Source organism: Hoplias malabaricus, chromosome 2 (genome assembly GCF_029633855.1).
Source record: "Hoplias malabaricus isolate fHopMal1 chromosome 2, fHopMal1.hap1, whole genome shotgun sequence".
NCBI classification, from domain to species: domain Eukaryota; kingdom Metazoa; phylum Chordata; class Actinopteri; order Characiformes; family Erythrinidae; genus Hoplias; species Hoplias malabaricus.
Genome location: NC_089801.1, coordinates 67675312 through 67692463, shown reverse-complemented (window position 1 = coordinate 67692463; position 17152 = coordinate 67675312). Strand labels below are relative to the sequence as shown.

General features: G+C 39.6%; 1 protein-coding gene across 2 annotated transcripts in view; it reads right to left on the bottom strand.

Moving 5' to 3' along the window:
- agpat3 (1-acylglycerol-3-phosphate O-acyltransferase 3) overlaps nucleotides 1-17152 on the bottom strand; it is a 28963-nt gene that overhangs the window by 9136 nt on the left and 2675 nt on the right. For both annotated transcript variants that reach the window (XM_066661133.1, XM_066661132.1), the window contains 5 exons: nucleotides 5754-5815; nucleotides 4583-4800; nucleotides 2520-2689; nucleotides 1544-1705; nucleotides 39-192 (listed from right to left, as the gene is read on the bottom strand). In XM_066661133.1, coding sequence (XP_066517230.1) covers nucleotides 39-192; nucleotides 1544-1705; nucleotides 2520-2689; nucleotides 4583-4760 — 664 coding nt within the window. In that variant the 5' untranslated portion in view covers nucleotides 4761-4800; nucleotides 5754-5815. The remainder of the gene's footprint in view (nucleotides 1-38; nucleotides 193-1543; nucleotides 1706-2519; nucleotides 2690-4582; nucleotides 4801-5753; nucleotides 5816-17152) is intronic.

Here is a 17152-nt window from a genome sequence, read left to right as displayed (position 1 = left end):
CTGCAGCAGTGTTCAGTGATGCGTGTGTGAGATCGTACCTGTTCCCTTGAGGCATTGCATTGTGGTGGTGAAGCCCTTGGTGCGTGGTAATAGGTGGTATTTGAGCTTAGGTAGGCCTTTGCTCTCAGCCACCTGCATACTGATCTGGTGCTTCTTCTCAGTGAACCGTGTCCCTTCACAGTATAGCAGAAACTGCAAGAACACACACAACATACATGTACACATTTTAAAGTACATAGCCATAAAATTATCACAATTTTCCCAGTGTGAAATGTAAAAGATAATTTGAGATTTTGTAATGATGGTGTTTGTGGACAAGGGTAATGTAGTTGAGCACATGTACACAATTAGCTTTCTGCAACCCGCACCCCTGAATCATCACACACTTGCTTAAATAAATTTCTTAAGCAAGCTCAAATAAGACTTTGGTGGTTTTTGTCATTATATGACACGCTGTTGCCTACAAAAATGGACTGATGTGTGTTCTGCTTTGTTTTTTTTTTTTATACATTTTAAAATACACATTTTACGTATTTTAAAACATCCAAGACAATTTGAATAAGTTAAACATGTCCGGACTGAATCACTACATATTTGAAGTAAGGAGGAAATTGTGTAAATGAAACTGGTTGTCAAAGTATTTTTTTTTTATGTAGTCTCTCTGACTGAAGCATAGATCAGTGTAATTTAGTATCACTGTAATCCTTCGTCTCTGCTCATGCAGTGGAAACTTCTACCAGCCACATGTCATCAGATGTGACCTCAAAGCTACAACAGAAACTGATATGGGTGGGCTTTACAAAGTACAAATATGTTATAAAATATTTAAAGGCATAAAAAAAGACTGCTAACACAGTATACAATATGTAACACTCAGAATCTCATAATGCCAGACAAACTATTAAGACCTTATTAAGCAGTCATAGAATGTGGTATAAAGAGGGATTGGACTGGAAAGGAACAAACACTAACACTTATGATGTGCATTTTTTTTTATTTCTGGTCACACAGACTGGTTAATAACTGTAATTATATCTGATAACACATTTTTTCCACCCATACCTACATTGCTCTACTGACTACCAGTTGCTAAGTAACAACTAATGGTCACTTGAAAGGTGTGATGTGTTAAGTAAAGTGTGCCCATGAGAATGTCTGATTCGTCCAATGGAAAGTCACCCTCACAATTTGAGAACATTCACACAGTTACGCAATTCTACAGAAGTGGGAGTGCCATATCGTTTCATGGCATCCTGGCACTGCTGTGCTGGGCACAAGGGCAAAGGTTGATTTGTGAAATGAAACTTGAATAAACTTTCACAAAACCTTGGTTTCCTTATAGATATTTATATTTTGAGACAAAAATGTCAATAAAATAGAAAGTTTACATAAACTTTTACATAAAGTTTACATAAATGTTGCTGCCTATCAATGTTGGGCGGCATGGTGGCTTAGTGGTTAGCACGTTTCACCCCAAGTATTTACTCTATTCTGACATCACCAATTTGACCGATTGGTTAGTGGAATCACTTAACACACTCACCCACATATACTCAGGGTAGTCTCTGAGTTGGCCGAGCCCTTTAAATACGGTGTCCCGGTCCTCTTCCCATTTTCTCTTACAGAATACGATCTCCAGAAAATACCAGGTCCAGCCAATCAGAGGCACTTTCAGCAGTTCACGCTTCGCCAACACCTTGGAGCTCTGGGAGAGAGGGGGAGAGGGGGAGAGAAAGTAAAAATGACGATTTAAACAATGGTTTACAACAACAGATTAACCAAATGGAACCACCACCAAACACATTTCGGTAAATTTATTTATTAAGAACTCTGGATGTGTCTCAGTTCAACTCAATACACTGTGAATGTGAATTGCACTGGCTGGGTCATTGGTATCTGGAGCGATCAGACCTTTATGACTAGCCATATGATGCTATTTCAGGGTGTGTATGAGATGCTCAAATGTTTTTACAGTGCAAGGTGGGGAAACAAGTTCATCACTGGTATGCTACGAAATGTGTGATTCCCTCTGCAGTCCCCCAACTACTGAACTAGAAAAGCAATTATGTACACAAATTAAAAAAAAAAAAAAAACACTTAACCTAGCCCTGTCAAATATATCCAAAGTATAATAATAATCGCTTTGGGTTAAAGTAGTTGGAAACTGAGAATAATTAGGGTGGGAACAAACCAAGTGTATAATTTCTAAACTAATTTAACACCTTGTGAAGGCAAAGCTTACTGCACAGGCAAATGTGGGCATGTCAACATTGGAATTGTTAGAATATATAAAGTTGATACAATGCAATTTACTGAACTTCTATAAGGAAAAACAAACAAGAAAAATGTTCCTTTCTGATCAGACGCTTAGGCATAATTATTCTTCTCTGCTAGGCTAATTTATTTGAAAAAGTAAAAACAATAAAGAAAATCTCTTTGACTAACTAGTCCCTAAAAGATTCCATTAGGTATGAGCATTGTTAGCACTCTTAGGTAAAACACACACTCATCATACTGACCCCCAACACGCCGTATCTCTCACACATGGTCCACCCGCACAGGAAATCAATTTCATAGTTGTGGTTGAGGATAATGATGACGTGCTCTTTGCCAAACATATCCACCGTGGCCTGGTCAGTGTAGAGCATGCATTCTGTCCCTGACCACCACTCTAAAAGCATCACCAGCTCTAAGAAAGGAGAAAAACATACAAGAGAGATGGGGGGTGGGATCAATAACAGTTTGAGTCTTAATTAGTGTTTTCCCTGATCCATTTTGCTTTTTAACCCTGGCCTTAGTACATTTCTTAATAATAAATGCACACCCATTCCGCCTTGTATTACTACACTTACGGACAATTATTGTGTAATGGCCTTTCAATTCAACCCAATCTATGTTTCTGGATCTATCAGGTTTTTTTCAGGTCTTTCCTGCTCCTCAATTTCAGAACCTTCATTATTTTTTCTATAGAGACAAGTGACAATGTAAAGCATTGGTGTTTTTGCTAATTGCTAATTGAACTCAGACATACTGAAGCAGTTTCTGACAGTTCCCTATAAAGGAGATAAAAGTATAAAGATAGCAGCTAATGTTCTTATGTCATGTACTTATGTCCCATCTTTACAGATGACAAAGTGTCATAACATGTCAGACACCACGGAAGCAAGTCTATTTGAGATATATTTGGGCCTGTACAGTACATTTTCCTTAATATATTTGCATATTTTATGAACCAAAATCACCTACATTTTCACCTACAAAATAATAATAATGTTGAACTATGGTTGTTATTGCCACTTGAATATTAATAGGTGAAATATTCCACTTTCAGTATATTCATGACATATATTTACCATGTAGTTCTTCACATAAAATTTAGACCACACACTGGTTTAAACTCAAAACAACTACAGCAAAATAAAATGCACCATACCGATCCATAAAGTAGATTAACACAGTAAAAAAAGGTAATGAACACAGTAAGGAAACATACTGATTCCATGGATTAGTTCTCCCTCCTATGCCAGTTAGAATAAACTGGGTTAGTGCATGTTGATAAAGGGTAACCCACCCCTGAATGCAAGGAAACAAAACTAGTTGTGATCAAGCTGTCACACAAGAATCATCGGTAGAGGCAAAGGTCTATTTCAAGACCTTACCGACCAGATAACTCAACAGCAAACCTGGTTACTGACTGATTTCATGGCTCCTCAAATGGTTCTATAAATGGCACTGGGTCCATTATCCACAGCTAGGTGGTACATCACCCAGCCATCACCTGGTCACAAAGGTGTCTGACCATGCAATCAGAAAGTGAGTCAGAATGGACCCCTAAGAGCAGACTAGAGAAAAGAGCACCAGAAAGACCTGGAAGAAGTTAGAGGCAGGTAGAGCTGTCACAGAGAAGATAACAGGGGATGCACTCCGTCACTATGGTAACCTTTGTTACTTTTGCTACAGAACCTCTGAGGAAGGCTGTAGATTACCGGTTGAATACAGTGTATTGTATACAATAATATTTAGATCTGGTGACTGTGCAGGCCATGGGAGATGTTCAACTTCACTTTCATGTTCATCAAACCAATCTTTCACCAGTCTTGCTGTTTGTATTGGTGCATTGTCGTCCTGATACACGGCACCGCCTTCAGGATACAATGTTTGAACCATTGGATGCACATGGTCTTACTGGTGCAATGTGCAGTTAATGAAGATTGGGCACAAGTCTGCTCCAATTTAGCCATGAAACCTCCCCCCACTAAAATGACAGGTGTTTCAGTTTCATTGCCCAACCCCTGTTCTTCTCTACTGCAATATTCCATTTCATTGCACATCATTTGTTTTATGGATCAGAATGAGACACTTTCTCTTGCTTTGTATTTATATTCGGTGAAAATACAATGTGTATGGCTAAATTGGAAATATGTTTAATAAGATAAATATGTGATGCACTGAATTATATATTGATCGTTGTAGGTACCCTGTAAATACTGGTTTCCCAGAATGCGTGTTCTATAAGTAACTGTAAGGCTAATGCCGATGAAGCATTCAATGAACCTTTTACATGGTGCACAGTACTACTCACGGCTCCATAGCGAATAGGACAGGCGTGTGTTGATCTTGCGGTAGAGCTGCTTGTTGAACGGCCAGATCACACAGCTGCACAGCTGAATAAAGTTAATGATGAGGCCACTGACCACAAAGACGAAGCCGATGAGGAGCTGCAGGATGAACTGGCTCTTCAGCCAGGCCAAAACATCCATGACGAAAGAGCCCTCACCTCAAACACGCATGCACGCACACCTAGGACCAGACGGAGAAATGGAGAGTATGTACTACACAATTCCCAAATTTGAAATCAACAGTATGAGATCGTTGTAAACATGAGAGTAATCGTGTGGTGGAACTTCATGCAATTTCACAGATTTTAAGAAATGTCATGAGGGGCACCCAAGTGACGCAGGGGTCCATTGGCTTGGGTCAGTTGGAGAGTGCAGGTTTGAATCCAGGCAATACCTCTGCAATCCAAAGCCAGGAGTCCTAGACAGCACAGTTAACCTAAATCTCTGGCTGGCTCTGGCCCTGGCCTCTCCCCTCATAACCACCCATTGTGCTCGCTAGCAGTTACCTGTCAGCTGATGTGACCTGCGGGGTGCTACACTGTTCAGTGATGTGACAACGGGTGGTAGAACTATTTTTAAAAATCGTTTTGAGTGTAAAAAGATGAACAGAGCTCTACAATCAAGAAAAAAATGATAATCCTGAGAAAGAGGCTAATTTTTAAAGTGTGATTATCAAATTAAAAGTGGTACTCAAATATCCATGCAGAATACTATTTAATTAATTATTCATCATTTAATTCACTTTTGTTTATTCCATAAAATGTCATTGACAAAACTGTAATGTGTGGGTGTTTTTTTTGTAGAACCAACCACACATTTATAGTCCTCCATGTAAATGTAAAGCATAAACAGTCATTCATATCTTAACTCCACATCTAAACAAACATACCAAGTCCAGATGCTTTCCTAGAAAAGTAAGAGGCAAACTGTTTGTTTGTTTTTTTTATCTCAAATATACATAAAAGAAACACAATCACAATCTCCCTGCAAAGAAAAGCTAACCATTAGCAAACGCTGCCATGCCTGTGTGGCATATTATAAAATGTGGACTTTTAAAGAAGCTAACAGTACCAGAGACATTTGAAGTTAATATATTTTAAACGGACACCAGTTTAAGACACAGGAACTACTTACCACGGTGGGTTCTTCTGTTTTACAGTCCTCTTTTACACGGCCCCTCACTCAACACCACAGACCTGGAAGAGAGAAACAGACAGAGAAAGAGCAAGCATGTTCAGTCTTGCAGTCTGTATCTTCTAGTTCAGCAGTGAACAGTTTGTACAGAAAGTGCATGTAAGTATAGATATATCAATGCCTATTTTACCCAGTTGAAGCAGCAGCATGCTTCAGCAGCTGCAGTCATAAAACCTCTGCTTCAGCTTGAACGGACACAGCATTAAAATGTTCAATCACTTAACAAGACACTCCTTGGCTCCCAAAAATCCTTTGCTCTTCCGTATCTTCCCTGTCCAAATGTAGAAAATGCAGCAGGAAGTGAGTGATAGTTCACTACTGCAAATTCTTCACCTAGCGCACATGCAGGGGGTAGACTGCAGCCACGCAGTGTAGCGCTGCTCCCTTTTTTCTCTCCCTCACACACACCCACATGAACTTTCACCCACTTGGACAGGTTCCAACAAATTCCCTTCTCTGTCCCCCCTCCATCCCGCTCATTCAAACTTGGTCTCTCTTGGGGTCTTTTACATTGCAAATATCATACAATGTCCCTTTCCACTTTCTGAATATTCGAGATATAGCTTTAGATTTCTGCCATTTCTCGTGTGGGCAACAACTCACCGTTTATGATTTGACCTCAAGCAACCTTAGAGGCTCAGACGCAAGATGGCTTCCACATTTATTTTCGACTCCTGCAATCACGGTTTTTCTCTTGATAATGAAAAAGCTGATACACAACATTTCATAAATACCTACTACCCGTGTCACTTCTGACAAATCTACAAAAGTCAGAGCAAAGCTGGCTCCACCCCCTTCACACAGTGTCATAGCATAGCAAACAAATTTGTGTTGACTTGCCAGTTTTTGTCTTTGCAAATCTATACGTTGATGTGTAAGAACAGCATGTGCCTACCGTACACAAGTGGGACAATGTGGTACCTAGGACTTTTGTGGTACCTACAGAGCCTCTTTTCAGTTAAACAGCTGGGTCTGACAGGGTTGTGTGTGAATGCACCTGCTATTACACGTGAGCAATATAATGATTTTAAAAAAAAAACTAGAAAAAAGTCACATGGTAAACCACAACCCAAAATGAACAAGGTCCGATGTCCTCTGCCAAAACAAAACTGATGCAAATCTTGAGGTCATCATAAACCATCATCATCATGTCCATTACCATTACTTTGCATTATTCAATCTTTAAGATAGAGCGTATAATTTAGGCATGGTTTGTGGTTTGCCCTTTTGTAGAAACAAAGAAAAAGGCACCCAAGGAATCGTGCAAATACGCAGATGACCTGATCATAAATAAAACCCAAATTACGACCCTTGCAGCAGGAACACACGCACATATCTTCACAAGTGATAGCTCAAGTTGGTGCCTGAAGCTTCTTAACGTTCCTCACTAAAGCCAATAAACGGAAGTAATACATCACAAGCTAATACCTCACACCTTATTATCAAGGAAACTGCGTGACTAAATCCTCTCACTCTTGCCTTGAACTCTGTCACATTGTTAAATACTATTCTCTCTCACACTGCGAGCACATATCATGAAGCTGGTCAGAGGGCACTGATGAGTAATGTTTGTTTATTTTGGCAACTGCTGTGAGCAACTAATGCCGAGTTTCAATTGTGTATTATGCAATTGCAATTAGGCAAAAAAAAAAACGCAATTATCCAATATATGGCTATGTACATGTGTAGCAACTGTACAGAGGATGCAGAATGTGTAGCATCAGTGCTGTAGTCCATTTCCAATTTTTGTTCAAGATTCAATCCAATATTTCCATATTCTACATTACAATTAGTTATAATGACATATTACAAAGGCCTGTGTGGCTCAGATAAACACAATATCACCATTGTGGAAAAGTCCCTAAATCTATGTGAAAATTGTGGTGCAATTCCTAACCGTGAGTGAGTAAGTTAAAAGCCAATTGCAGGAGGTTCTCTGCACTTTTAAAAGGCAATTTATTAAACAACTTCAGAAAAAAGCACGGTGGATTGAGTGTGTTGCAGTGCATAGCATAAGATCTGCCCACTCTGTTCTCCTAGGATTTACCAGACGCATGTTTTGATCATTTTCAGCGGCTTCCATGAAAGATGGAAAATGAGAAACCCACAGACCTGACTGTGACAGTGGCATTTGAGAGTCTCAAAATGCTATTTTTTAATACGACTTATTTCTTATTTATCCGTACTGTATTTACTCAACATGGTACTTCATGGGCATCTCATTGTTAAACTACATAAAAAAGAGCCTAGCACAGCACAGTACAGTAATAAATAAATAAATAAATAAATAACAGTAGGGAAATGCTCCCAACTGTGAACCAAGCTGAAAAAACGCTTACTCTCTTAAACACAGACGGGATGAACGAGCTAAGCTCTCTCCTACTGCCTGTAAATTCTGGAGGCTTGCCTAAGTGAGTGTGTGTGTGAAGACGAGATGTCAAGAAGAACGAATGAGGATGAAACAAAGAGGGACAGAGGTGCAGAGAAAGAGAGAGAGAGCAAGACACAGTAAGCATAGAAGTGGCAAGGAACAAGAACAAAGATTACTCTTCCTGCCCAAATTTTCAATTATAAAATAGTATGAAAAGAATACATTTAAATTTTTCTGGTTGAACATACGGCATAGCGTTGGTTTGTTCCCCAGTTGGAAACTAAGCTCTAGTCAGCTGTGTAGAAAGCAGTGGCGTTACCAACTAATGTCTACAAACCAACTGCTTAACAAGTACGAAATTATACCAGCTATTTTTAGCTCCTTAAAATCTGCCGTCCATGAAATGTTCATATTGGTCATGTCCTCCTCTCTTCTATGGGGTCATTAAGATCCAAAGCATCTTATTTGACAGGGGCTGGGGCTCCTAGTTTTCCTACCAAACTTTACCATATATGTGGACACCCCATTTCTTTAAGTTAATGTTAAGATTTTCTTGATATAACAAAGTGTAACGGTATCAAGTGAATTAACTAAAATCAGCAGAGTTGTGCAACGCCAGCACTGTTCTAGACAACACCAACCAGCATCTAACGCGTTCAGTCTGACCTGCTTTCCTCACAGCACAAAATGAGATCCAGCTCAAATCACTGGGGTATTACATGAGTACTGGGATTATATGGATTATCCAGTTTTTGTGTGACACCAAATTAATAATGTCCTGTATATACATGGGTTATGAGGATGTCGGTGGATTAACAATATTAAGCATTGGTTTGAACAAAGCCAACACACATTCACAGGCCTAACACGACCATGTTAATTCTGACCAAGAAAACGGAAGTAAGCACAATACAGTGCAGACTAGCTGTCACCTTCCTGTGAGACCTCACACATTTCATGAATACACTGTGCTTTCTACTGACTCTGCAATACACTTCATGTTTGGCAATCTGTGTGTTAAGGACACGTCACACCCATGAAGAGACTTCTGCCCTCTGCCAAAAACGCTGATAGGGCGACTGTCCAAAGGCCACCACATTACCAACGTCTCTAAATTTCCACTAACCTTGTTCACTTATTTACTATTAAATGTTATGGCAGCACTGAAAAGAGCTTACAATGTCCATAAGAACTGACCTGTAATGTATCTCCAGTTATGCACTGGAAGATTTAAATTGCTAATAATGTATTGCTAATTATCTCCACAACTCTAAATGTATGAATGAACGAATGTAATACAATATACAATAAATAAATACAATTATTCAACTGTGATTATTTGACTGTGTCCCTGAAAAAGAAAAAGAAATGGAAGGTAATGTTGATAATATTTGATTAATTTTCAGAACATTCACTGGATTAACCATGCACAACTTCACCAAAAATCACAGAAAAAAAACACTGAAGGCCTCAGAAGCATTGAATAAAACGCCAAAATCAACCCTGCTCTTTTACATGGGAGCTACAAAGCTACAATAAGGAATCCATCTCGATCTCTCTCTCATTCTCGTTTTATTGGTTCATGTCTCAGTCTGTTTGGGCATGGCTTAGAAATATTGGAGAGATATCTAGACAGTGAGTGAGAGAGATGGATAGAGAGAGAGATTAGAGATAGCCGAATAAACCTGCTTAAGAGGAAACAGCTGCTATGCCTGCATCATCAGCCAGCCAGGGGCAATCTCAAACAAAACAGGACAAGATGGCCGGCTGCTAGTCTGGAATGGTCCCTGTTCCAAATCCAAAACCCTAAATATCACCCTAGTTACCCTCAGCAACCCTGGACTTACTCAGGAATTACCAAAACAATTTTAAGTTAGATTCAAAACAAGAGAGGTACTGGAAAGCATAAGTCATGCTCATCTACCCTCTACTTCTGGATAATTAGCTGAGCACAAATGCATCCCATCTACAGCCTAAAACCATGAATGAAGGAACATGATGAAGGAAACCCCTGACAAGAAACACTTATGAAATGACTGTCTCGTCTAAGGCATTTATAAAATACACCTTGCAGGGACAGCTGTACTAAACAGCAATTCTGATATTCCAAACTATCCAAAACACTAAAGTGAGCTCAAGGAATGCTTTTCGCCATTGTTTAAAAAATAATACCAAGAAGGAGAAGAGGCCTACTTGACTTAAACTTCAAAAGCAACAAATCCTATAAGTAGCCTATTCCAAGCCCTTATCCATCGAGGAACCATTAGTATCACTTACCAGTAGGCGTAGTAGGCCACCGCCATGACCACTAGCGCCCCACAGATCCCTGTAAAGATCATCACAGCTCCCTGGTTCAGCATCTTATCCTTGGGTTTGTGCTCTCAAAATGTTTTAAAAGCAAAAAAACAGTAAGACTTTGCTAAAGAAAGGAGAACTAGGAAAACCACTGTCCTCAAAAACCACCTAAACAAGTAAAACTCCTGTTTCCTTTTAAAAGCTTTTTCTTCAAGAGAGGCATGAAAAGCCACAAATGTTCCACAAAAGTGGCCAGAGGGGGAAAAAAAGAGCAATGTCCACTGCCTCACGGGCTAACAAGACATGCTAATGCTAATCCCAGTGTGAGAGAAAGCGATTATGATGATGACAGCAAGAACAATTCAAGATCCCATGAACTGAGGAGGAGGCGCCACTCCAAACTGCCCCGTCAGCACAAAGTGAAAGGATTGAGATCTTCAGGCTGGTTGGATGAGAGATGCCCGGCTCTTGACTAGCTGTTGCCCCGAAATGCTAAATCAACTCCTTGCACTAAAATGGACCATTTCTTAGCTAAGGGGGACTGGCCTGACAATGAAGACAAGACTAAGGGGCAGCCTTCAGAAAGAGACAGGGAGATGTTTCAGCATCCAGTGTGCCCTCCTCTCTGCTAATCCCCTCGGGATTAGATTAGCAGTGATTAGTGCTCTGGAGCAGCACCCTGGATAAGTCATATCTCATTTACATCAACCTTAGGGCAAGACTGGAAGGGTGGGGTGTGGTTTAGGAGGGCAGGGCAGTTGTAATTAGTTCAACAGCTAAACAGAGCTCTTTATATGTTATATTTTATTGACAATCATTTTGACATGCAAAGGAAGATGGTTGGTTGGTGATAAATGTACGCCCTTTGGCTGTTTGAAAGATTTGAGTGACCCACACTCAGACATAAAAGCAGATGTGCGTGTGACCTTTCATTTTCACATTTCCAAGGGCATCTCCACCCTAGGTCCAGTTTAGACTTGGTTGTGATGAAGATGATGAGGCAGGTCTCTGCCCAGAGACACTGCTACAGATTATATTACTGACCAAAACAAACAACAAATGTTGCTACAGGCTAGACTAGCATACCCTGTGAACCATCTTTTATCATTGTATTTCCCTCCTCACATCTCTCTCTTACCCCCACCTCTTCTTACTGTATTCTGCACTAGCTTCTAATGCAGATTAGTCCCAGAAACAACACGTACAACAGCAGCAAAGCAATTTCTCAAAGCTTTATCCATTCATCTCACTGCAATCATACATAAAAGGATTATGAGGACATGCACGCATTACTGGAAAAAGCATCTAGGCCGACCTATGAAGACCTGTGTGTGTCTCAGGTAAATCTCAGGTGGGGCAGAGAGGAAGGAAGAATAATAATAAGCTCAGCACTACGATTCCCACAGGGCCATTACTGCAAACGAAACAAGTCAAACAAAAAGATGGCCATAAAACCTGTGAGCTATTCCTAACAAAGTCCCAAATCACACTTAAAATAAAAGAGCTAGAAAGGGTTTTATGGAGTGATGCCAAAGAAGAAATAATATATGTTATATATATGTTCATATGTATAATATATGTTCATTAAAGAACGTTTCAATTAGTGATAGACAAACAGAATAAACCAGAATAGGAATCGATTCCCAGAGCCAAGAGAACCGAGCACATCACTCCTGTCCTCAGGTCACTCCACTGGTTGCCAGTTAAACACAGAATTGATTTTAAAGTGTTTTTCTTCAAATCTAGACTAAAGACCTTCCTGTTCTCCTGTGCATTTGAGTAGCGTTGTACGTAGATTGAATTAATAATGTAGATTTACTTACTTTATTTCTAGTACCATTTTAATAACTGTCCTTTTTTTATTACTCTGTTTTTCATTCATTATCTGTAACCCTCATCCAGTTCAGGGTCACGGTGGGTTCAGAGCCTACCTGGAATTATTGGGCACAAGGCGGGAATATACCCTTGAGGGGGCGCCAGTCCTTCACAGGGCAACACACACACTCACACATTCACTCACACTCTCACACCTACGGACACTTTTGAGTCGTAAATCCACCTACCAACGTGTGATTTTGGAGCGTGAGATAAAACCGGAGCACCCGGAGGAAACCCACGCGGACACGGGGAGAACACTACTCTGTTTTTATTGTTTTACATTTTATTGAATAGCTTTTAAACATTTTTATTTTAAATATATATTCTGTTTTAATTCTATTTTATACTTTCTATTTCTAACTGTTATTTTTTTTTACTTTTTAAATTCTACTGTAATTTTTCTGCATCGCTCTGTAAAGCACTTTGAATTGCCGTTGTGTACAAAAGGTGCTCTATAAACTTGCCTTGCCTAGATATCTGGAGATTTTCCCTCCAATCACGCAATCAGACAGTTTATTAATGTTTATATGTTTGTTGAGATTATATGAAAATTTAAAAAATCAAAATGCTTATGATGATTTATGTGTGAACAGCCTTTGCAAAATACTGCAAAATATAAAAAGGCACAATATCAATCAAATTATGTTATTTTTAAATACATGTCCAAACCAAGAACCATTTAGGAATTTAATTTTAGTGCATTTCCATTATCAACTAGTTCTGCTATTACACGCCTAGCAGGAATTGTAAAATGTTGCTAAAAATAGTGGCGTTAATTAACTCTTTTGAAGAATACAATTTCAAGACCGCAGAAATAAATTCACTGTGGTGTGAAGAAATCAGTCAAAAAATGAATGTGGTGGAAGACGACTGCTTTTGAGAGTGATTGGTGTTTACTGAGACAAACTTCGCCCCAATTACGGCATTAACGTTTATTTTAACTTGTTCATTACATTCTCTTCTCCAGGACAGGTGATTATTTGTAAGATTTCATTTCAGAACTGTGTAAAAATAAACAACATAATATAAGTTCTGGAGATAAAATTGGGCGTATAAGATCAACACAATTTTGAAATCTGCAATTATAACAGTTTAAGGTACAATAATATTCCCTAAATAAAGGTACTGACTGAATATGTACCACCACAGTGACAGTGTAGGCCTCTACACTGGATTTCAGGTAAACCCACCATGACCCTGAGCCCTAAAATGAATAAATGAATAATCACAGTCAGTTATTGGTCAAAACCTGTATCTCTAGTCCACTGTCCTATCTTGTCCTGTGTCTAGGACTAGGCTAAATCTGTCGGCAAACCAGCCTTCAGAGACAAAATGAGTGCTTGTGTTTCCAGTTCGCTGTGTGTCATCATGCTTTTCCTGGAACAGTGAATACATTCAGATGATCTGGACTGGTCTCTCAAAGAACAAAAGCTGAGACCTGCAGTGTTTACGATAGTGCAGCCTCCAGAAATTAGGACAAGTGCAAATAATTCAGTTTGCTTTTCATTGCAGACATAGTGAATGTGGCTCTTGTGAAATCATCCTATAAAGTCTTAGGTATATTATTACCCCTTTTTTTAAATCACTGAAAACATGACGGTTAAGTGGCATCACATTTGGCCACAGCAGCCTAATGGAATACAAATAAAGCTGGTCAGCATAAGCAAATAATCCTTTGCTATCACTCACAGAAGGACACCATGTTTCTTGGAGCTGCGTCCAGCACCTTGGCCACTGGAGAAGCTAGAGGAATGTAAGTAAAACGTGTGGTGTGGAAAGGTAGCTATCTGTATTTATTTATTCCATTTATCATCAAAGCTCTTTTTCTGTCTTGGGTTTGAGCAGCAGCAGAACGTTTTAGCAGGTCAAACCCTAAAACGTCTTAACACATTTTGGTTGTGTGGAAATAATAAGCCTTTAAAAAAGCTCTACGTTTTACTAAATCACATGGCTAGAATATTGCTGAATTAACAGGTCCCACTTTTTTGTTTCAGTCCAGTTAGCCATAGATTCAACTAGAATTCCTGGTTGAATAATTTTTACCTTGTTATTAAAGGAACAATAAAAAATATATAAAGAAGGAATTATAAGAAATGCAAAATTGGGAAAATAAATCAGCTGAATGAAAGCTCAACTAAATCACAGATTACAAATTTTCTGCAACAGTTGTTTATATTTGATGCTAATTTTTCTTGAGTTATTTTTGGATGAACTACTTTTACTATGTTGCTATTATCGTAATATTCATTAAAGAGGAAAATCAAATGTGCATTTCACCTTGTAAACCAATTAATAAATGCTTAATCAAAATGAAAGCACAGCAATGCCCAGGCCACTGTAGTTCAGTCCTGATGTGATTACATTCAGAGATGTCAACTTAAGCAAAGATTGATAGGGGAGGGAGGGGAGAGAGAGAGAGGGAGAGGGAGAGGGAGAGAGAGAGAGGGAGGGAGAGAGAGAGAGAGAGAGAGCGCTATCCATTACTTACTGAATGTGTGTAGTATGAAATGGTTTGAAATAAAATATTAAAGTAAAAAAAAGGAGGCAAACTACTACCCCAACAGAAAATACTGTGATCAATATCAGAATTTCCAACTTGGTTTGCATTTGTTTGACTGTAATGAACATAGCCAGAACAGCAGAAGAATGTTTTCCAATCATTAATGTGAATACGTAAAAATGTAGATCAAAAGAAATAATTAAATTAACTATTCAATAAAAAACTTAATAACTCTTATTTGAGTAACTCTCTTTATGGAGTTGTACTAATGCCCATATCCAATATTTTACCATGTACATATCTGGCAATGGTGGTTAATTAATTATTTCATTCATTCATCATCTGTAACCCTTATCCAGTTCAGGGTCGTGGTGGGTCCAGAGCCTACCTGGAAAAATTGGGCGCAAGGCGGGAATACACCCAGGAGGGGGCGCCAGTCCTTCACAGGATGACACACACTCACACCTACAGACAGTTTTGGGGCGCCAATCCACCTACCAATGTGTGTTTTTGGAGCGTGGGAGGAAACCGGAAGCACCCGGAGGAAACCCACGTGGACACGGAGAACACACCACACTTCTCACTGACAGTCACCCGGAGGAAACCCACGCAGACACAGGGAGGACACACCACACTTCTCACAGACAGTCACCCGGAGGAAACCCACGCAGACACAGGGAGAACACACCACACTCCTCACAGACAGTCACCCGGAGGAAACCCACGCAGACACAGGGAGAACACACCACACTCCTCACAGACAGTCACCCGGAGCAGGACTCAAACCCACAACCTCCCGGACCCTGGAGCTGTGACAGTGACACCTACCTGCTGCACCACCGTGCCCCCCCATGGTGATTAATAAACAATAAAAATATGAAACAACAATAATATTTAAGAACAGATTAAGAACAGCCAACCATTCAAGAGAATATACATTTATTTTGTATACATTTTCCAGTGCAGTCTAATAATGTGCTGAATAATACGTTGAAACTAAACTTTTAAAAGCAAATATCTGATGACTAATAAAACAGAAATGAAACAGAAGCTGCACAGTTGGTGTCCTTTTGTCATAGTGCGCTAGAGATGTGAGGAAACAGGGAAACAGTAAGAGGATCTCAGCAGGGCGTCACAAAACCTTTGTCCCACAGAGTATCAACAAGACACAAAGTTGTCCAACGTCAGCACAGGCCAAGCTTTCACAAAAGCATACCAGGTCTGCATGTGCCAACCTAAGGATTAAATCACGGATGATCTGATAAACTTTACAGCACACCACAAACCAGGACATTTGCATGAGGAAACTTTGGTTCCATGTCTCGCCTTAGGGAAGTCGGATGCCTTCCTATTCAGCTGCTGTAACTGTAAAAGGATTAGCTTTAAGTACTCTACCAGCTGAAGGAGATAATCAGCTGAGGCTGAGTTCATGTCTTTGAGACCTCTGTGACAGATACATTTCCCTGTACGATTCGTTGTGTAAAGTATACACATTGCCTAAACAAAGACATGCACATAGGCCAACAAGGCCAAAAGTCTCCAGAATTAATTAAATGAGAAAGAGAACAGGCTGAAACAGTCAAGACACTGGCACTACTGGCCTTTTATGGGATTTATTGAACTGTGTGTGTGTGTGTTGTCATGTGCACATAGCCATATGGCAGACAACAATAGAGAAGTCCTGGTATATCATATTTCATTGAGTGTGGCTACTGAGACAGTGCACTTTGTTTAAGAATATGACAAATAAATCTCTTTCATCTCCAGTCATTTCTATTTCTGTATTCTAATTAGATTAACCATGCTCTTTGCGGCAAATAAAATAGATGTATTATACGTGTTATGAGGTGGCACGGTAGCACAACATGTTGCATTGTTTTCACACAGCTCCGGGGTCCTGGGGTTGTGGGTTTGAACCCTGCCTTAAGTGACTGTCTTTGAGGGGTTTGGTGTGTTCTCTTCACATCTGTGTGGGTTTCCTCCCACGGTCCAAAAACATACACTGGTTGGTAACAGTTTCCATAGCTGTGAGTGAGAGTTTAAGTCAACATATGAGTGTGTAATGCCCTTTGATGCACTGGAGACCTGTACAGGGTGTTTCTTGCCTTGCTCTGGACCCACCGTGACCCAGAACTGGATACGAGTTTACAGACAATGAATGAACATGTGTTATTAATAACTCTACAATATCCAATAAATGATTGATGTGTTTCATTAAAATATATTTTGAAGTAAACTGGGCAATCTTTATCTTGGGTAATGCTTTACTCACAAGCAACAGGTCTGATGTGGTTT